This window comes from Palaemon carinicauda, chromosome 18 (assembly GCF_036898095.1).
Source record: "Palaemon carinicauda isolate YSFRI2023 chromosome 18, ASM3689809v2, whole genome shotgun sequence".
NCBI lineage: Eukaryota > Metazoa > Arthropoda > Malacostraca > Decapoda > Palaemonidae > Palaemon > Palaemon carinicauda.
In genome coordinates this window covers 107832510-107855435 of record NC_090742.1, presented here as the reverse complement: position 1 = coordinate 107855435, position 22926 = coordinate 107832510, and the positions used below count along the sequence as shown (strand labels likewise).

Genomic DNA, 22926 nt, shown 5'->3' with positions numbered 1-22926 from the left:
ATAGACTCAAGCCAGCAACCCCTCCAAAGTCCATCACATGGTCGTTGGACAGTCTTGCACTATGCTTCGAATCTGAACAATGAGGATTGCACCCTAAAGGATCTAACACAGAAAGTCATCTTTCTGTTTGCAATTGCCTCAGGGGCTAGAGTTAGTGAAATAGAGGCCTTATCCAGAAACGAAGGCCATATTTAGTTCGTAGACATAGGAGAACTGAATCTTTTCCCTGATCCTGTCTTTCTTGCCAAGAACGAGCTGCCCACCAAGAGGTGTGGTCCTTGGAGAATCTGCCTACTGAAGGAAGATGTCTCTCTATGCCCAATAGAGTGTCTCAAGGTCTATCTTCGAAGAACTTCAGACTATAAGGAGGGACAGCTCTTCCGAGGCGAAAACTCAGGATCGAATCTATCCCTTAGACAACTGAGAGCGAAGCTCACCTACTTTATTCGCAAAGCGTATCCTGACAGCACACCCGCAGGTCACGATCTGAGGAAAGTTGCTTCTTCGTTGAATTTCTTTCAACACATGGACTTAGAGAGGCTCCGCTTATATACAGGGTGGAAATCATCCAGAATCTTCTATAAACATTATGCGAAGCAAGTACATGAAATAAAACACTTTGTGGTGACGGCGGGTAGTGTCATAAAACCCATCGTCTAGTGCTGCGATGAACAATGGACTGTTTTGGGACTCAACAGTGCATCGGGTGAATAGGTATTAATGCCTTCTCGTACAAATCATTACAGTGATTAATAGACTGTTCTATACAGGTGCAGAATCTAACCAATAACACTAGTGCCATGTGAACATTTGAACACAGTGTTAATGCATATTCAACATCTGAGTGAAACTAGACATATTTTGTTTTACATTCATTTTGAGTGGCATTAAATTAATAATGAATTCATATATGTATATTCTTCCCTTACATGTCAGAAATATATATAACCATGATGTTTATCTATGCAAGGTTAGATTTCTACTTTGTTATATATACATTTTATAATTTATTTGCTTATAAAAATAGAGAAAATGTGGCTGTGTCTTATTTTATCCTCAGTTGATAGAAATAAAAGCACCCAGAGTTTCATTCTATTCCTTTAATAGAACCATGAATAAGTACAAATGTCCAAAGCATGAAAAGGTAACCTCTAGAAAGTTTCCCTTTTGTTCTTACGGATATACAAACTTTGAATCCTTATAGTCGAAGTCGACACTTTCCCTGCAGGGGGCAGGGAGCCCTAAGCCAGTTCCAAGCTTAGTGGATATGACAGATAACGGTAATGTCATATACTGTACAGGTCTATCAGACCATATAAGGAACTCATTCAAAATAAAGGCACTCACACAAACCCACAGATATAGTACTTTCAAGTTAATTCTCTGGTAAGCTCCCATCAGAACGACATGGCCGAGCCCCAAAAACGGATTTTGAGCAAAGTGAAAAATCTATTTTTGGGTGAGATAGCCATGTCGTCCTGATGGACCCACCCTTCTTTCTTAATGACCCCACCCGAAACTACTTTATCTGCAGCTATTTCAGCTTAAATGCAAGTAAGGAATGGTGGCCCGTAGTAGTACGGATAGGAGATCCACCGGGTACCTAGATAACGACTCCCCTATTTCGTTCGCCACTCTTCCCCCTCAACGAGTTAATTCTATTCGGGGTGAAGATTGCTATGTGTCGTATCTAGAAATACGTCCCCTGATATTATGCGATATCCTTAAAGTTATATTAAGGATACTCGCGCCAGGAGTTAGAATTCTGGAGACCTTTGGTTAATTCTCTGGGAGTATCACTGTAGCAAATATCCCTTAGAAAGCTGCCTAAAGGAACCTTCCATCAGGATGACATGGCTATCTCACCCAAAGATAGATTTTTCACTGCTGAAAATCCATTTTTCTTTACTGAAAGTAAAGAAAATACTGTAGGAAAATTTTAACATATGAAAAAGAGTCATTTTGGAAAATGTTGATTAAGCTGAGCATCTAGAGAAAAAGCAATGTGAACATCAGAAAAGGTTCATAGAAATTATGTGTTTACTCATATCTTATAAAGCAAAATGAAATCAATGCTAGCATAGAAATAAAAAAAAATACTTTGTAGGCCTTTTTAAAGTTTTAAGTATAAATCACCCAGTAGCAAAATTATCAGAGTGCAAATGCATTGGAATCAGCATGACTAATATTCTCTCCATTTCAGATTGATCCAGATTTGGTTTTGCCAACCATGAGGAGTGCTGTTGAAGAACAACTCAATCTAATTGCCCTTGGAAAAGCAGACTTCAATTCAGTTCTGCACCACACACTTGAGATATTCCAACTCAAATTCCATTACTTTGTCAAGAACATCCAGAATATGGATGAACTCTTTGAGGTCTCATTTTCTCCCCTGTCTGCAAGTGGACGACCCTTGTCAAGGTTATATTTTAAACTATTAGTGTTCTTTGCTTTTTTATCTTTTTTCCTCTAAAATGTTACAAGGAAGTATTATGCCAGATGTCTTGGTAATGGTTGAAATACTGAAATATCATTTTAAAGGAAGGTGATAGCAGAATGGAAATTTTTGCTAACAACTTCAGTGTTAACATTAGCTCGGTAGGTGTTAAAACTTCATAGTGACAAGAATAATTCACTGAACTTGCATGAACAGTATCTCATTTGCTTGCAGCTATAAATAATTGGCAGCTTTTCAGGGTAGGAGTGATATCTAGTTTTTATTGCTTTCTGTACATATTGATAAAGCAATTAACACTACAAAGGTATTCATTTACAAACTTCTGTTTTACTTATAGCCAAGATACTAACCAATTTTGTTGATTTGTTGAATAGATTCCCAAAGGATGAGATATTTTTTTACTGTTGTTATTATTATTTCCGGGTCGACCTGTGACACCCGGTGAAAAGGGTCCTTCCTTACACTTTTCTGATATAAATACTTCCAAATATACCAGAGAAAGTTAAAGTATGGAATGCAGAGGTTACTACCCTCGTGCGAACACCCAGTGGGCGTCGTGTATAAAGCAGGGGCGTGTGAAAACCACTATTCACAGGCTGTCTTCCATTTAGATAATTCCTTCATCAAAGGGAAGGGCCGTAACAGAGGCCCTAGCTACCTTACCTGCGCCACTCTACCAACGCCCGATGCTAGCGCCCTCTGATCTACATCCTTCTGTTGGACTTCGTAAGCGTCATTTTGTTTTTGGGTGCCGCTTGGTTTTCTCTCTGTTTTTGTGTAGTTTCATCATGACCGAGGCTCTCCTTGCTCCTGGACCAATGTTAAGTACCATAGATTGTTTTGACAGATTTGTTAGTACCGGGCTAGTGTTATCTTTATTGTTTTGGTGTTTTTAGTGCGTACGGCTTTGGCCTTCCTCGACGATGGCGGCCATTGTTCTTGTTTACGATCTTACGTTTAACTTATGCCCGTTGGTACTCTTGTCATCTTAGGTTCATTATCCTTTATATTCTTTAGGACTTATGCGTTTTATATTATTATATTTTCAACCATATATATATATCTGTCTTGGTACTTTTTATCGCTTACGAGTCCATTGTCTAGTCGAACCAAGAATAGCGTTCGGGGCTTTGTTATAGTTGAGTTATTCCGTTTGGCGATATCATAATTTCGTCAATTTTCACTCTTGTTCGTTCTCGTTTCGCTATTCTTCGTTCCTCTCTTTTTATTGTTTTTTGTTGGCATGGACTTTTATATGTATTTTATTTAAGGTTCGTTTTAGTTTTCTTTATAGTAACCACGAGAGAGAGAGGCTGGAGTTCCCGTTTTCTGTTCATACGGTCATGTGTCTCCCTCTCTCTCTCTCATTTATGTTAGTTATACCTAGTACGAGAGCTGGAGTTCCCGTTTTCTGTTCATACAACCACGGGTTTTCTCTCTCTCTCTCTCTCTTCCCCTTGCGGGAATTACGCTTTGTTTTCATTTACATGTTTATCTTGTGGTTACTTTTAGTGTAGTTTGGGGCTAGTGTTTTATATAGGTCCTGTTGTGTGTGAGTCTTTTGTATTGGTTATTTGGATCGCCCTGAGTCATCATTAGTTCCCCTAGTTCCATCCTCTCCCCGCTACAGCCTTGGGAGCTGGATCTGAACCCCTATCCAACTCCGCCATACCAGGAGCTGGGAACACGTACCTTTCTGTTATTCTGGTGCACTCCTCCGGCGGGGTTTCGGCCCCTCGGTGGTCTCTTGCACTTGACTCCGGCTTCAGCCCTCCCCACACGACTTATTCACCCCCCCCCCCCTGGTAGGTCTCCTTCAGAGTTCTTACGTAGATCATTCTATTCTACTTGTTTATATAATGTAATGGGGGTATTTATTATTTCAAGGACCTACCATCGGATCTCCGGCATCCCCTGAGATCTTCCAATCACTAGTCACTGTTCTTATGTAATTACTACGAGCTCCAGCTCACTTACTATAGATTACTCCGTCGCACTACGGAGTGGGTTCACTCGTTTATTTATTGTAGTATTTACAACGGAGCTTCGGCCCTCTTTCGTACGAACCTTAAATCTCATAATTATTCTCAGACTCTTTATAACCTCTTTTGTTATATCAGAGTTCCCGAGAGTATACAGACTTATGTCTTCTTTTTATTACAGAAAGTTTGCTGTGCTGCCAAGGGTTGCTCCGCCTCCTTTAGTGATCCGGTAGGCCACGGTGTCTGCCGATCTCACGCTCATTGTGCCATCCCCTTCGTCCGTGAGCCGGGCCAATCCCCTTACATGGTGGGGTTCCCGGAGGCATGCACGCTGTGTTATGACCTTACGTCAATCCTGTGGAATGACGATGTGAGAATTTTCAATTTTAATTGATATGGTGATAACATTTTGTGTTGAATTACTTGGTTTCTTTCTGTAATACTGATATTTGGTACTATCGGGGTATTTTCTCTGTACGACCCAAGGTGAAGCCCCTACGCAATTACAAACCTAAGTCTCGTACTTGAGCTTCGCCAGTCTCTATACCCGACATCCCTATGGGATCCAGACCTCAACCTTCCAAGAAAGGAAAGTCCGCTAAGGCTAAGGCTTCGTCAGAGATCAGTTCCTCGGAACCCCCGTTGACAGAGATAATAAAAGAGATAGTGAAGACTCAGATGCAACAACAATCTGGGGCAATAACGGAGCTGAAGGCTATGGTGGCCAATCTACTCCGCGCGGGGAACCAGGTTGCACCTCCGGTAGCCCCAGACTCTTCTAAGTTGCCTCCTTTCGAGAAGAACAACCCATGGAGGTTCGCTCACCATGCACCCTACATAGATGGTGCATTAACCCAAGAGGGATTAGGGACCCGCCCTCTAAATGATCTTGAATTTTATCCTCCGGGGCTTCAGTTCCCCTTCAATGGCTTCGTCCGGCTGAAGGAGCATGCTCTTGTTAGGATTAGGATGGATAAAATCCCTAAAAAGACTGTCATCTTCCCTAAGGAGCAAGCCCAAGCTGTCTGGGCTAGGACTCTTGCCGACTGGGGCTGCGTCAACTCCAAACTGACCCCCCCTAAAGGTTCCTTTACAATTTTTACCACACCTCAATCCGTTCCGTCTCCTCTTACAGATAAAGTGGCCGAGTTGACCATCCAATCGGCCAAGGAGGGCTCCCCTGTGCCTGTCCTCAAAGAGACGGACCCCACCTCGCTGCTTCTTCCGGGCTCCTCCGCCCTTTGGAAGGATGCCTCTGCTACCTTTTCGGTGAGTAAGCTCGACCCGGACTGCGCCTCATCTCTCTTCTCTGAGAAGTTCCCCAAGTTACCGGATCACCTTCTTAAGTCAGAGCTCGACGCTAGAAACAGACTTGCTAGATCGCTTCACACCATGATCTCGGCAGAGATGTTAGCCTCCCTATACCCGGATGAGTCTCTATTCCGGGTGTTTGCTAAGAACACCCTCCAAGCGTTCCAGTTCGACCTGCACGATTTCTGGACATCCTGGATAAACTGCAGGAAGTATGTTCTGGCGGAAGCGTCCATTAGGCATGAGCCAAATAGGCTCATAGTCTCCTCCTGTTGGGGCAAGACCCTGTTTCCACAGGAGGAAGTAGACAAGGTCTTACTGGACGCTGCTAGGGCTAACCAGAACTTACATGTGAGATGGGGTCTTTCGACCAAAAGGAGTCTAGATTCAGGGAAGCAGTCTTTCTTCAAGAAGAGTCAACGCTTCACCCCATACAAGACCAGCCGTGGTCAGTTCCATCAAGGCCCTCACTCGTCAATTCCTTCTACCTCTAAGACGGCTTCTCCGCATACAGCTCCTCCACCGCAGGTGGTCTACCTTCCTGCTCCCCAAGGTAACCATCCTACCCCCATGGCTCCTTGGATGCCCTCCCCAGCCTTCAATCCAGCTTACAAATCCTCTAATACCTTTCGAGGATACTCTAGAGGCGGCAACAGGGGTAGAGGTCAGTTTCGCCACCGCGGCGGGCCAAGAGCCAGGGGTCCTCGCTCTCAATGAAAGGAATCAGGTAGGAGGGAGACTATACCACTTCCGGGACCAATGGACCTTCAGTCCTTGGGCCCACAGCATAGTATCAAAAGGCATAGGTTGGAAATGGTCACAAGGGTCTCCACCTCCAGCAGTGAACTTCTTCCAGAAACCGACTCCAATCTTGGAGGAATACACCAATGAATTACTCAAGAGGAAGGCCATAAAGAGGGTACGGTCACTGAAATTTCAAGGGCGCCTGTTCACAGTCCCCAAGAAGAATTCGTCGGCGCTGAGAGTAGTCCTGGACTTGTCGAAACTGAATTCTTACATTCTTTGCGACAAGTTCCGTATGCTGACTGTCTCGCAGGTGCGGACCTTACTTCCCTGTGGGGCCGTCACCACCTCTATCGATCTTACAGACGGCTATTATCACGTCCCAGTAGCACGAACTTCTCCCCCTACCTCGGATTCCGCCTAGGCAAGAAGGCCTTCGCATTCAAAGTCATGCCCTTCGGTCTCAGCATAGCCCCCAGGATATTTACAAAACTGGGGGAGACAGTGCTCGAACAACTCAGGAACCAATGGATCAAAGTGGTTGCCTATCTGGACGATTGGCTAATCTGGGCACAGTCGATCCCGGAATGCAACAAAGCTACAGCCAAAGTGATCCAATTCCTCAGCAAGCTGGGTTTCAAGGTCAACTTACAAAAGTCTCGCCTGCAACCGGCAAGCAACTTCGAATGGTTAGGCGTCCAATGGAACCTCACAAGTCACAGGCTCTCTCTCCCTTCCAAGAAGGTCAGAGAGATAGCGTCCAAGACAAAGAACTTCCTCAAACACAAACAGGTGTCCAGAAGAGCCTTGGAAAGAATCCTCGGCTTACTTCAATTTGCGTCAGTGACAGACCTCTTATTGAAAGCCAAACTCAAAGACATCAACCGAGTTTGGAGAAAGAGAGCTACATTACGTTTACGAGACAAGATCTCATCGATCCCCTCAATCCTGAAAAAGAGACTCCGGCCATGGTCCAAACCTGAGAACCTTTCCAAATCGGTTCCTCTGCAATTCCCTCCTCCACAAGTGACGAGTCATACAGATGCGTCTCTGAGTGGTTGGGGGGGATATTACAACTAACAGATGTTTCAGGGCTCCTGGTCCCCCGCCATGAGACACTTCCACATTAATGTACTAGAAGCCATGGCAGTATTCCTGACCCTGAAGCGGCTCTCCCCGCCACGGTCCACTCATATCAGGATAGTTTCAGACAGCACGGCAGTGGTGCACTGCATAAACAGAAGCGGATCAAAATCTCCCAACCTCAATCAAGTCCTGGTCACGATTTTCGCCTTGGTAGTAGACAAGAACTGGTTCCTGTCGGCAACTCACCTGGCAGGAGTCCAGAACGTGATAGCGGACTCACTATCCAGGACGAAACCACTGGAGTCAGAATGGTCTCTGGACATGAATTCTTTCCGGTGGATTTCCAGGCTGGTTCCCGGTCTCCTTGTAGATCTATTCGCGACACAACTGAACCACAAACTTCCTTGTTATGTGACCCCAAACCTGGACCCTCAGGCATATGCTATGGTCGCATTAACCCTGGATTGGAACCGTTGGACGAAGATTTACCTATTCCCTCCAGTGAATCTTCTGCTGAAAGTCTTACACAAGTTACACTCCTTCCAAGGGGCAGTGGCTTTAGTAGCACCTCACTACCCAAGAGCAGTTGGTTTCCTCTCCTCCTCGAGTTGAAACTCTGTCCCTTCCGGATCCCATTCCCCAAGCTGACCCAATTAGTCCAAACTCAGACTGCGTCAGATTCCTCAAGGATAGCCAAAACCCTAACTTTGTGGATTTCATGAAGTTTGCAGCCCACAGGGACGGGAACATTGACCTGGAAAATGTCCTCTTCATAGAATCAGACAAAAGGGACTCTACAATTAGACAGTACGATTCGGCTGTTAAGAAATTAGCAGATTTCCTAAAGAAGTCAGAACATTCTCGCATGACTTCTAATCTGGCCATCTCATTCTTTAAGTCCCTATTTGACAATGGCCTAGCAGCTAGCACTATAACTACGATTAAGTCAACTCTGAAAAAGATCTTCCTCGTGGGTTTCAATATTGACCTGGCAGATTCCTATTTCTCATCTATTCCGAAGGCAGGTGCTAGGCTCAGACCTTCGGTTCGCCCACAAAAGGTCTCTTGGTCTCTGAACGACGTACTAAAGCTAGCTTCGGACACAGATAACGAATCCTGCTCCTACATCACACTTCTTAGAAAGACCTTATGCCTAACGCCCTTGGCCTCAGGTGCTAGAATCTCAGAATTAGCAGCTCTCACGTAATCCTGAAAATAAAGATTTCCTCCCGTCAGGCGAAGTACTACTTTCTCCAGACAGAGCTTTTCTAGCTAAAAACGAGGACCCGCAAGATAGTTGGTCCCCTTGGAAGATTATCCCTCTTCCCCAAGATACTACTCTGTGTCCAGTCACCACACTCAGGGCCTTTTTAGCTAGAACCGCCACCCGCTCGTCTGGCCCCCTGTTTCTCAGAGAACAGGGAGGCACTATTTCCATTCAAGGCATCAGGCAACAGATCCTGTACTTTATTAAGCAAGCTAACCCAGAATCATTTCCCCATGCTCATGATATCCGGTCGGTAGCAACCTCCATTAATTACTTTCAGAACATGGATTTTGATGACCTTAAGAAGTATACGGGTTGGAAATCTCCTATGGTTTTCAAACGCCACTATTTCAAGAATCTACAGGCCCTTAAATCCCCCACGGTTGCAGCTGGGAGTCTTATCTCCCCCCAATAATCTCTTTGCTCTTCCCTTTCATCCGTCTCTCTCCTTCTCCCTCCTACCTGCCACTCCTGCCACGTCGCCGCTCTCCTGGGTGGGTCGTTTAGCCCTAGAATTATGTTACCATTACTTCATTACCCTGCTTATTACCTGTTAGTATGTTTAACCTTACCTTATTTTATTTCATGTTACCATTCTTTAGCCATGTAAGGATTGAGTGTGTGTTGTGTTTTGATTCTCGGGATGATTCCCTGCATTTCATCTTATTGTCACTCCATCTTTGGGATTCCTGTTTGGCTAATGTGTTATATTTTTAGTTTGCCTACCTTAACATAGTATCTTGTTTTTGGTACATGGTGTTTGACTTTATCCCTTTTATTTGATAGTGTTTTTTGGGCTTGGAAGGCATTCTCTGGTACATTTTCACCGGGCGTCACAGGTCGACCCAGAAAAGGGATTTTGACAAAGGAAAAATCTATTTCTGGGGAGATACCTGTGACGCCCGGTGAAACCCTTCCCTTACGTTGCCCCACCCTTTCCTTTCCAAGCCATAGTTCTTGCAGAAGGATGTAGATCAGAGGGCGCTAGCATCAGGCGTCGGTAGAGTGGCGCAGGTAAGGTAGCTAGGGCCTCTGTTACGGCCCTTCCCTTTGATAAAGGAATTATCTAAATGGAAGACAGCCTGTGAATAGTGGTTTTCACACCCCCCTGCTTTAAACACGACGCCCACTGGGTGTTCACGCGAGGGTAGTAACCTCTGCATTCCATACTTTAACTTTCTCTGGTATATTTGGAAGTATTTATATCAGAAAAGTGTAAGGAAGGACCCTTTTCACTGGGCGTCACAGGTATCTCCCCAGAAATAGATTTTTCCTTTGTCAAAATTCCTTTATTATTATTATTATTATTATTATTATTATTATTATTATTATTATTGTTGTTGTTGTTATTACTGTATTATTATTTGTGCCCCATGGAGTGCCTCAAGGCCTACCTGTCCAAAAGCAGGGCCTTTAAAGGCAGTCAACTTTTTAAAGGGGAGATGACAGGATCTAACCTTTCTCTGAAACAGCTAAGGTCCAAACTCACCTATTTCATCAGGAGGGCTGATCCTGATATTATTATTATTATATTATTATTATTATTTTTATTATTGTTATTATTATTATTATTATTATTATTACTAGCTAAGCTACAGCCCTAGTTGGAAAAGCAGGATGCTATAACCCCAACAGCTCCTACTAGGGAAAATAGCCCTGAGGGGTTAAAATGAAATTCAATTCTTTAAGAATAATAACATTAAAATAGATCTTTCATATACTGTATAAACTATAAAAGAATAAAATAAAAATGAAATAAGATGAAGAGAAAACAAATAGGATAATGTATCAGAGTGTACCCTCAAGCAAGAGAACTCTACCCCATGACAGTGGAAAACCATGGTACAGAGGCTATGGCACTACCTAAGACTAGACAACAATGGATTGATTTAGGAGTGTCCTTCTAGAGGAGTTGCTTAGTATAGCTGAAGAGTTTCTTCTGCCCTTATCATGAGGAAAGTTGCCACTGAACTAATACATTACAGTAGTTAACCACGAGAGAGGTGAGGAATAGTTTGGTAACCTCAGTGTTGTCAGGTGTATGAGGACAGAGGAGAATATGGTATGAATAGGCAGGACTATTCGGTGCATGTGTAGGGAAATAAAAAATGAGCTGTAACCAAAGAGAGTGAGGCAATGTAGTAATGTCCTGCCAGTCAAAGGATCTAATAATTCTCTAGCGGTAGTATCTCAATGGGTAGCCAGTATCCTGACTAACCTACTACCTACCAGTGATTCAGCTGTTGGTTCCTGAGTGAAAATAATCACTGTTTTAGGCCATGTTGGATAAGAGTACTGCAACTTTTTCAATTTGAAGTGCTCCATTTTTAAATACCCCAGTTAATTGAGCTGGTAAAATGCTAAAATATTATGTACAGTAAATTATAATTTATGGCTTTGTAAAAATAATTGAAAGTTACTTCAAGCTTTGAAGCTTTAAACCTTTGAATAGTTGTTGGACCTAGGCTATATAATATAACTTAATTTATTTGCAGATTTACAGTACTACATGCAGTAAGCCTTAAGAGTTACACTATTAAATCTCACATTCAAAACTAAATACTCTACTAAGATGGCAGGAATTGCAATCAGAATATAAAAGACTGTCAGTCTGTTTGAAGGATTATGCCTTACAAGGACAAAATATATACAGTAATTGTGATTTCAACTTGTCTTTTTACACCAAAAGTCATTAGAAAAATTAGAATGTTAGTTCAGAGATAGGTTTTTTCTAAGTACTGTCTTTATAGCCTTATTTGATGATGCATTAATATAGTATTACTATTAATAGCCAAGGTACAACCCTCATTGGAAAAAAATAGGATGCTACAAGCCAAATGGCTTCAACATACAATGCAGCTTAGTTTGAAAATAAAAAAGAGAAATAATGAATAAACTATATATATAAGGAATAACAAGAAAAAACATATACAGTGAACCCTCGTTTATCGCGGTAGATAGGTTCCAGACGCGGCCGCGATAGGTGAAAATCCGCGTAGTGACACCATATTTACCTATTTATTCAACATGTATATTCAGACTTTTAAAACCTTCCCTTGTACGTAGTACTGTTAACAAACTACCCTTTAATGTACAGAACACTTAATGCATGTACTACAGTACCCTAAACTAAAACAGGCACAAATATTAAAGGCAATTTTATATCATGCGTTTCCTAAACACGCTAAAAAGCACGTTAAAAAATGGCAACCAATGTTTTGTTTACATTTATCTCTGATCATAATGAAGAAACAAACTGGAGGTAGAGCTTTGCTTATTACCCAGACATATTTCCCATACTATTCCCTTAGAACTACAGTACATCACATCTTCCTACTTTAGATATATATATATATATATATATATATATATATATATATATATATATATGTGTGTGTGTGTGTGTGTCTGTGTATATATATATATATATATATATATATATATTTATATGTATACACATATACATACCTACATATATACATACATACATATATACATAAATACATGCATACATATACCTGTATATATATATGTTACTGTATATATATATGGGTTATGGAAAAAATCCGCGAAGTGGTGAATCCGCGATGGTCGAACCGCGAAGTGGTGAATCCGCGATGGTCGAACCGCGAAGTAGCGAGGGTTCACTGCAATAGTTTAAGACCAGCAACAACATTGAAATAGATCAGTCATATGTGAACTACTGTATGAAATGAGATTTACATTGACCTGTTTGACAGAGAAGTATTTGCAACAAGTTTAAACTTATAAAGTTCCACTGGTTCAACTGCCAGATTAGAAAATCATATCATAATCTGGTCAAAGCTGGAATAAAAGTCGTACATGTATAATGCTTTTTAATAGTGGTTATTGTGATAGAGAAGGCAAGGCTGCTAGAATTAACTGCCTTTCTAGTACTATGTACAGGGGGATACAATCTGTGTAGATCTGAATGCAAAGGATGACCTGAAGTATGAAGTCTTGTGCAACATGCATAATGAATTAACTGAACAACTTTGCCTGAGATTAATATCCAGATCTTTGCCTGAGATTAATATCCAGATCTTTAATAGGAATTTCAATAGACTGCAAGTTTGTGTCCAACAAATAAGGATGAGAGTCAAAAGCTTAAGACCAGACATGACGATGATTCTCAAAATATGGTAGAATTTAAAGAAAAGAATATTTCTTCAGGATAGATTGATCACTAAAAATCTTGGGAAAACTCTGGCAATATGCTAACTGTGCAATTGAAGAAGAAACAGAATGGATGTGTTGTTCAAAAGTAAATTTTCATTGAAGTCACACCTGTAATTTTAAATGAGCTATTTATGTTTAGGGAGACATGGTCAAGGCAAAGATCCAAATGTTGAGGAGCCACTGTCCTTGTCCTACTCACAATCATTCTTTGAATTTTGTTAAGGTCCAGCTTCATCCCCATGATTTTCATCATTTATTCATTTTAGCTAGATCTCTATTAAGAGATTCACCAATAACAGGTGTACAATCTGGAGATGGAATCAATGCAAAGAGAGAAGCATCATGTACAAATACAACATGTTTGTTTTCCAGCCCAGACCACATATCATGCATATATATAAGGAAAAGTAATGGGCTGAGAACACTGGCCAGAGGAACACCAGACATTAACATTCCTTTAGTCACTATGTGGACCATCAACCTACTGTTTGGAGTCCATTACCTGAAGAGTCAATAATGATGCTAAGAAAATAGCCACATACTTCCATCTGTTTAAGTTTGAAAACAGGTGGCTCATGATTAACACAGTCAATAGCAGTACAGTACTAACATCAAAGCCAGTCTTGCAAGGTGCATGTTGTACTGTAAATGATTGAGCAGTTTTGAGTGATTTCACTTATCTGAGATGTATTTATGCAGGTATCGTAAAGGGTTGAGCCAAGTTGGAATTTAGCTGACTTTTCAACTTTACATTCAACAACTCAGGTCTAGGGGAATGTAATTCAGAAGTGTCAAAGTGTATAAACTGCACAAAGTTAAACAGACCAAGTGACCATACAGTAAATTCTAGAGACTGCAATGCTTTTGACTTGGAATTGAAAAGACTAGCGGAAAATACTGATCATGGTTACTAGGGATGTCATAAACTGTGGCTATGTAAATATACAATCTGTAGGTAATAAGACTGTTCAAATTCGAGAATTGATAAACGAGAAATATTTAGATACACTAGCATTATCTGAAACATGGCTAAATAACTTGGACAAGGCAAAGATCACTGAAATGACACCCCCCACACATGCCTTTTTTCACAGGCTGAGAGAAGGTAGGTCTGGTGGGGGTGTCAGACTCTTTATTCATAAAAGTTACTCAAATCTCAAAACGTTGAAAAGAATTAGTGTAACAAGCTTTGAATACATAGAAATAAAATTTAAGCCAAAAAATAGAAGAATATCCTTTGTAACAATCTACAAACCTAAACCAAACCCTAGTATCTTTTTTGAAGAATTCGGTGCTTTCATTGAGATGATTATCATGGAGAAAAACTAATTAGTTATCTGTGGAGACTTCAATTTTTGGATGGATGACGCATCAAATCCTGACGTTTTGGCATTTAGTGAGTTACTAGAATCATATCGACTATTGAATAATGTCGACTGCACAACTATTTTAACTGGGCATACCCCAGACTTAGTTATAAGTGATAACATGAATAATATTGTATCTGATATAAAAGTCGAAGAGAAATGTACTATCTCCGGAGTACACAAACTTATTACGTTTAGTCTGCCTTTACAGAAACATGCATTAGTAAAGAAAATAAACTTTAGACATAAATTAAATTTTTCTCCTACCATATTTATTGAAGAAGTTACAAAGAAAATAGATGATGCTATCAACATTCCCTGTGATCATGATGACCAACGTCTGTTAGGAGCTAAGTGTGCTAACTGTCATATAACCACTTACAATAAAGTGAGTAAAAGTGAATATGATATCATGTGCCCACCAATGGAAAAGACTATAACTGTAAAAGACCAATCTCCTTAGTTTGATGGAGAGACTTTGGTAAAAAAGACGTAAAGAAAGAAAGCGGAATAGCTTAAAAACTGAAAGTACTTGGGAAGAATACAAAACTGCTGCGTGTCAATATAACTAACTACTTTACTAAGAAGGAAAAAAAAGTGAATACTATAAGAGAAAGATCCTTGAAGCAGCAACAGACATAAATAAGTTATATCATCTATTGAATGGTATAATGGGAAATGTAAAAGAAAAGAAGTTACCTGATGGATACAGTGACCAGGAACTAGCAAATAATTTTCTAGTATTCTTTAAAAACAAAATTGAAAACATAACCAGGTCATTTGTAAATACTCAACATCAGATTAATGAGACACCAGGCACACAGACAGAATTAATACGATTTAATAACATAACACAAAATGACATCACCAGAATTATCAAGAGAGCAAAGAAAACAAACTGCGCGATCGATCCTATGCCAATATCTGAAGTAATTGGAGAAAGAGACTTTTCTAGTCTAGCCGAAATAATAATGAGAATAGCAAATGCAGGCATTGATGAATGTAAGTTTCCTAAATCTGAAAAACTGGCTATAGTCACACCAGTTCTGAAATATGGACTGAACTACCAGGAATTAAGCTCATATAGACCTACTGTATTTCAAATCTATCCTTTGTCTCCAAAGTGCTTGAATATGTAATTCTTGAACAACTAGTCAGCCACTTAGAAGTAATAGAAGCTTTGCCTGACAACCAATCAGCTTACAGAAAACTATACTCTTTGGAGACAGCCATCTGCTCTGTTGTAAATGATATGCTAGAAATGATGGATGAAAATAAATGTGATATCTTAATACTGCTCGATCTCAATGCAGCTTTTGATACAGTGGTGCATGAACTGCTACTAAATGATCTATGGTCCATCAAGCCTTCGAATACCTTAAAGACTACTTGGTTGGTAGAAATTACTGTGTACAAATAGGAAACTTATCATATGAACCCTTAAACAGAGGGGTACCCCAGGGGAGTGTACTTGGCCCAATCATATTCTGCATCTATACTATTGGTCTATCGAAAATGCTACTAAGGCATGACGGGAAGTTTAAACTATTTGCTGATGACACACAATTTTACTTCTCCATAAATGATATACATGACACTACTGAAACTCTAAACCAAATCCTTGACAGTGTTAGAGAATTGATGACATTTGAATAACTAAAATTAAATGAGAACAAAACTGAATTCATGGTGGTGGGCAAGAGAAACAGCGTGAGAAACTTGGGTGATATTCAAATGAACATAAATAATGACTCGATGCCGATATCTAGTAAAGTTCAAGAACTAGGTGTATTTCTTGACTGTAACCTGTCTCTAAATGCCCAAATAAATAATGTAGTAAAAACTGCTGGTTATCATTTAAGAAATATTGCGTTTATAATAAAGTACCTGGACGAAAATTCTGTAAAGAAACTTGTGATAAACTGTGTTATTACCAGGATTGACTACTGCAACTCCATCTACTACAATTTACCAAAAGTGCAACTTAAGAAATTACAAAACATAGTAAACAGAGGAGCAAGACTGATAAAAGGTGTTCCACCTAGAGAAAGGATCACCCCTATACTAATCGATTTACTGTACACTGGTTGCTGATTAAAGCGAGAATTGAATTTAAAATATGTACAATAACCTACCAAGTTATTGGAACCGGGCATCCAAAATACTTAAAAGAATTGCTACACATTGTGCAGCCAACAAATCGTGTCGACACGAGAATAGTTACAGATGGTTTCAAACTGTTGGAACCTAGATATATGTCTACTTTAGGCTCTAGGGCCTTTAAATATGCGCCCCCAAGACTATATAATAAGCTCCCACGAAACATTGGAATGATTGAAGACATTAAGGCTTTCAAGAGGAAACTGAAGACTTTCTTATTTCATGAGTCTTTTGTCGGTGATATTTAACAGTAAATGAACAATATATGATATGAAATGTTAAATACTGTGAATGAACAAGGTAAAACGACAATGGAGGTCCTGTAGAGAGTGGGGCTCCCCTGCTTTATGGGACCGGAAAAGCAGCCATCAAAGTAAAGTAAGTAGATAGTAGGTTGGCCAGGGCACTAGCCACCCATTGAGATACTACCGCTAGAGAGAATCTTTTGACTGGCTAGACAGTACTACATTGGATTCTTCTCTCTGGTTACGGTTTACTTTCCCTTTGCCTGCACATACACTGAATAGTCTGGCCTATTCTTTACAGATTCTCCTCTGTCCTCATACACCTGACAACACTGAGATTACCTAACAATTCTTCTTCACCTAAGGGGTTAACTACTGCACTGCATTTGTTCAGTGGCTACTTTCCTCTTGGTAAGGGTAGAAGAGACTCTTTAGCTATGGTAAGCAGCTCATCTAGAAGAAGGACACTCCAAAATCAAACCATTGTTCTCTAGTCTTGGGTAGTGCCATAACCTCTGTACCATGGTCTTCCACTGTCTTGGGTTAGAGTTCTCCTGCTTGAGGATACACTTAGGTACACTATTCTATCTAATATCCTTTCCCCTTGTTTGGTTAAAGTTTTTATAGATTATATAGAAAATGCTTATTTTAATGTTTTTTACTGTTCTGAAAATATTTCATTTTCCTTGTTTCCTCTCCTCACTGGGCTATTTTCCCTATTGGGGCCCCTGGGCTTATTGCTTTTCTAACCAGGGTTGTAGCGTAGCAAGTAATAATGATGATACCTAACCATTCTTCTTCACCCAAGGGGTTACTGCATTGTAATTGTTCAGTGGCCACATTCCTCTTGTTAAGTGTAGGAGAGACTCTTTAGCTATGGTCAGCAGCTCTTCTAGGAGAAGGACACTCCAAAATCAAACCATTGTTTTTTAGTCTTGGGTAGTGCCATAGCCTCTCTACTAAGGTCTTCCACTGTCTTGGGTTAGCATTCTCTTGCTTGAGGGTACACTCGGGCACGCTGCTGTGTCTTGTTTCTCTTCGTCTTGTTTTCTTAAAGTTTTTATAGTATATGTAGATATTTATTTTTATGTTGTTACTCTTTAGCTATATTCAGCAGCTCTTCTAGGAGAGGGACACTCCAAAATCAAACCATTGTTTTCTATTCTTGGGTAGTGCCATAGCCTCTGTACCATGGTCTTCCACTGTTTTGCCTTAGAGTTCTCTTGCATGAGGGTGCACTCGGGCACGCTGTTCTGTCTTTTTTTCTCTTCCTCTTGTGTTGTTAAAGTTTTTATAATATATGTAGGAGATACTCATCCTAAAAAATTTTATTTTTCCTTATTTCCTTTCCTCACTGGGCTGTTTTCCCTCTTGAAGCCCCTTGGGCTTATAGCATCCTGCTTTTCTAACAAGGGTTGTAGCTTAGCTAATAATAATAATAAAAAATAGAACATGCGGTGCACTTTAGGCAGTACTGAAGGGATTTTGCAGCATTCCCCTAGCTTCTAGCTTCATTTCCTTTAAATTCCTTCTACTTTACCTCAGATCTTGCTTCTTTTCTTCCATGTTGATGTCCAAGTTCTTATAAATTTTACTTCATAGTTTAAACCTGAGTTTTTTAACCAGGGTGCTGAATGGCCTTACAGGTCCCAGCGCTGGACAATAAATCCCAAATCCATATGCAGTATTGAATCTTTTCCAGAAATTAAATTAATATTATTTATTAACACACAATGTGTGTTTGCGCATACGCACACGAGTGTGTTTGTATCAATATTTGTTTTAGTTAATAAAGGAATTCAGATTAGCTGTTATTACTTTCTTAGTTACATTTAATTGTTTTTCAACTCGTTGACGCTGTTAAAAATCATATGTACTCTTAAACACATTTTCGTTTAATCTCTCTCTCTCTCTCTCGGAAATAAAAATAATAGACGTATCTAACACTATAACAGCGAAGAAGAACGAGAGAGAGAGAGAGAGAGAGAGAGAGAGAGAGAGAGAGAGAGAGAGAGAGAGAGAGAGAGAGAGAGAGAGAGAAAGATTTTATTTAAAGAACATGTTAATGCTATGTTTAGAGAGAAACAGAAAAAGAGAGAAGTCTTATTTAAAAGAGCTTATTAATGCTATCTTGGTTTTCTTTGCTTCACTTTTTTCTTTCTTTCTGTTCATCACGCTGGCCCTTCTCACAAATGATCGTTGCCAACAATCTCTTTGTTCTTTATCCCTATCAACAAAAGGCGTTCTATCTCTTCCAGGGTAATGCTACGATGTCTTGTAATAATGGTGATCCCCTTCGATGGTTATTTGCTTTAATGGCTGCCTTCAGCTTGATGATCCTCGAGATCATAGGCCTATTCCGGCCATATTGTTTAGCTATACAGTATCACTCACATGCACACAGCTCTCATGTTTTTCTATAATTTCTTGCTTCAATTCTAATGAAAGAATTGCCTTCTTCCTGTACTGAAACTTAGCTTCTTAGGCACCATGATTATAGGTAAAATCAAAAAGGAAATGTGTGAAAAGGAAGAAAATAAGCACTGTTAATAACAGACCAAACAGAGGACAACCACACGATACACACAAGAACAGAGAACTGAGCACTCGACGCTCAATGGCGTAATGTTTACTTCGTATGTTGGAGCAACACTTCGGATGTCGAGGCAGAAATTTGGTCGAATTTTACTTCGTATGTTGGAAAATTCGTATGTTGGGACATTCGTATGTAGAGGTACCACTGTGTATATATATATATATATATATATATATATATATATATATATATAGATATATATATATAGATATATATATATAGATATATATATATATAGATATATATATATATATATATATATATATATATATATATATATATATATATATATCTATATATATATATCTATATATATATACATATATATATATATATATATATTTATATACATATATATATATATATATATATATATATATATATATATATACTGTATAGGTATATGTATATATGTATACATATATATATATATATATATATATATATATATATATATATATATACACACACACACACACACACACACAGTAATACCTCGACATACGAGAAATTTGAGATACGAGGAGAGTTTCAAGCGAATTTTTGCCCCGAGATAAGAGACAAATTTGAGATACGAGGATACAAGACGGTCCCCTATGTGGCCGCTAGGTGGCCGAGTGTGCGAGAGGCTCCTCACGAGGACAGCATCGCTTGCTTTCTCCTGTCGGATCTCCGTCGCATAAAGTTATCTCCGAGCATTGGCCGTAGTGTTTGCATTTTTTTTTTTTTTTTTTTTTTTTACGTTAATCAGTACAAAATTAAGTGAATAAGCAATGGGTCCAAAGCAAGCAAGTGGAAACAAGGGTGGTGGAAAGAATAAGCGTATGATGACAATCGAGATAAAGCATGAAATAATAGAAAAACATGAGAGTGGTGTACGATTGACTGAGCTGGCTCGCCAATATGAGAGGAGTACATCAACAATATGTACCATCCTCAAGCAGAAGGATGCTATAAAGAGCACCAAGCCTTCCACAGGACTAACCATCCTTTCTAAGCTTTGCAGTGATATTTATGACAAGATGGAGAGGCTTCTTTTAATATGGATAAAGGAGAAACAGTTGGCAGGAGATAGCGTGACCGAGACGTTCCTCTGTGAAAAGGCCAGTGGAATCTACGATGACTTGAAAGGAAAGCAAGCAGCTGAGAGAGGGGAGACTTCGATGCCAGTGGAAACCTTCAAAGCTAGTAGTCTATGTTTGGATAATTTAAAAAATCGGACTGGGATACACTCTGTTGTGGGACATGGGGAAGCAGCAAGTTCCGACTCGAAAGCCACGGTGGACTTCGTCATAACCTTTGCCTCGGTTATTACCCGGCATGGCTTCATCCCCCAACAAGTCTTCAACTGCGATGAAACTGGCCTTTTTTGGGAAGAAAATTCCCAGAAGGACTTTCATCCTGGCAGAGGAGAAGAGACTACTGGGCCATAAACCCATAAAGAACCGGTTATTTCTAGCCTTGTGCGCCAATGCCAGCAGTGACTCTTAAGGTCAAGCCACTGCTGGTGTACCACTCAGAAAACCCACGTGCTTCCAAGAGCCAAAGCATCTTGAAAGAAAAACTGCAAGTGATGTGGCGCGCTAATGCTAAGGTTTGGGTTACGCGGCATTTCTTCACACAATGGATTAATCTGTGCTTTGCTCTGGCAGTCAAAAAACATTTGCCCAATAAAAGCCTGCCAATGAAATGTCTCCTGGTCATCGACAATGCCCCTGGTCACCCTCTTGGTCTCGAAGAGGACATTCTTGATGAGTGCAGGTTCATCAAGGTCCTTTATCTCCCGCCCAACACCACGCCACTCCTCTAGCCCACAAACCAACAAGTAATTTCCTACTTTAAAAAACTGTACATGAAGCATTTGTTCAAGAAATGCTTCAATGTCACAGACAACACCAATTTCACCCTTCGTGAATTTTGGAAGGAACATTTCAATATTGTCCATTGCATATAAATTATTGATGATGCATGGCAGGGTGTCATACGAAGAACTCTTAATTCAGCATGGAAGAAATTGGGGCCTTTGAAGGGTTTGATACGCCAGACCCTGATGAACCCGAACCTATTGTGGTGAATGAAATCGTGTCTCTTGGAAAGTCCATGGGGCTGGAAGTAGATGAAGCAGACATGAACGACCTTGTCGAGGAGCATCAGGAAGAGCTCACGACACAGGAATTGATCGAGCTCCAAGAGATGCAACATTTGGAGGTGTTGCAGGAGCTCAGTAGCGAGGAGGTGGAAGAGGAAGACCGCCTTTCTACGAAGGAAATCAGAGACAATTTAGTGTAGTGGGAGGAGTTTTCTGATTTTATGGAAAAAAGGCACCCGGACAAATTGGCGTGTGGTTGTGCGTTAGCCTTTTGTGATGACACTTGTGTACGTCATTTTCGTAACATTTTGAAGGGAAGACAAAAGCAAACTTCCTTAGATAGGTTCCTTTTAAAAAGGCTGGCAAAAAATGAAGGTGAAAGCGAGTCAAAAAGCAAGGCAAAAAGAGCCTAGCCAGAAGAAAATAGTAAAAAAATGAAAATGAAAACAAAATTAGAATTAAGTTTAGTGTAATGTAAGATTAATGTTTATTTTTAAGTGTGTGTACAGTAAGCCAATTCTATTTAAGTTAGATTTAAAGTTTAAGTTATGTTACGTAGTGTTACAAAAGTGTAGCGTACCGAACGTGTGGGCATCAAGTCTCTCTCCTCCCCTTTCTCTCTCCCTCTTCCTCCACACACACCACTGTTAGCCGCTACCGTCTGTCTCGAAAGTAAGAACTCCATAATAATGTCACATTTTATTGCAGATCATAACCAGTACATAGGTATTTAATATTTTGTGAGCATAAGTTGTGAATTAGAACAATTAAAAACAGGTTCTTCCACTGTAATATACTGTTTTTAGGTGTTTTTTCCAGAGGTTGGGAACGGATTGATTTTATTTTAGATATTTTATATGGGAAAAATTTATCCGAGATACGAGCGAATTGGCATAAGAGCTCGGGTCCCAGAACACATTAAGCTCGTATCTCAAGGTATTACTGTATATGTATATATATATATATATATATATATATATATATATATATATATATATATATATATACACACACACATATATATATATATATATATATATATGTGTGTGTGTGTGTGTGTGTGTGTGTGTGTGTATATAAAGCGTGTGTGTGTCTGAGAGAGAGAGAGATCCTGTGTAAATTTAGGCAGGTAAATCGAAATAGTGTCATAAATATATATATGTTACACAAAGAATTATCAGCAACAATTAAACTTATCTATACATAGCATTGACGCCAAATTATCTTTATTAAGAGTATTCATGACACTTTTTTTTTATATTTTCAGGCCTTAATTCTAGCTTTGCAATTTACTTTGAATATTTTGTTTTAGGTTTGGTACATTTTTATCTTCAAAATATAAGATAGCCTACTGTTTCTTGAGTCTGCGAGAACTAGCCAATCGTCTAGATATCGAAGAAGACGACTGCCGTTCTTGTGTG

The 22926-nt window shown here is 39.8% G+C and overlaps 1 protein-coding gene across 1 annotated transcript in view; it reads left to right on the top strand.

Annotated features, from left to right (window-relative positions):
• The window catches only part of Top3beta (topoisomerase 3-beta), a 360065-nt gene that overhangs the window by 320420 nt on the left and 16719 nt on the right, over positions 1 to 22926 (top strand). The window contains exon 10 of the mRNA XM_068391816.1: positions 2204 to 2421. Within this exon, the coding sequence (XP_068247917.1) occupies positions 2204 to 2421 (218 nt within the window). The remainder of the gene's footprint in view (positions 1 to 2203; positions 2422 to 22926) is intronic.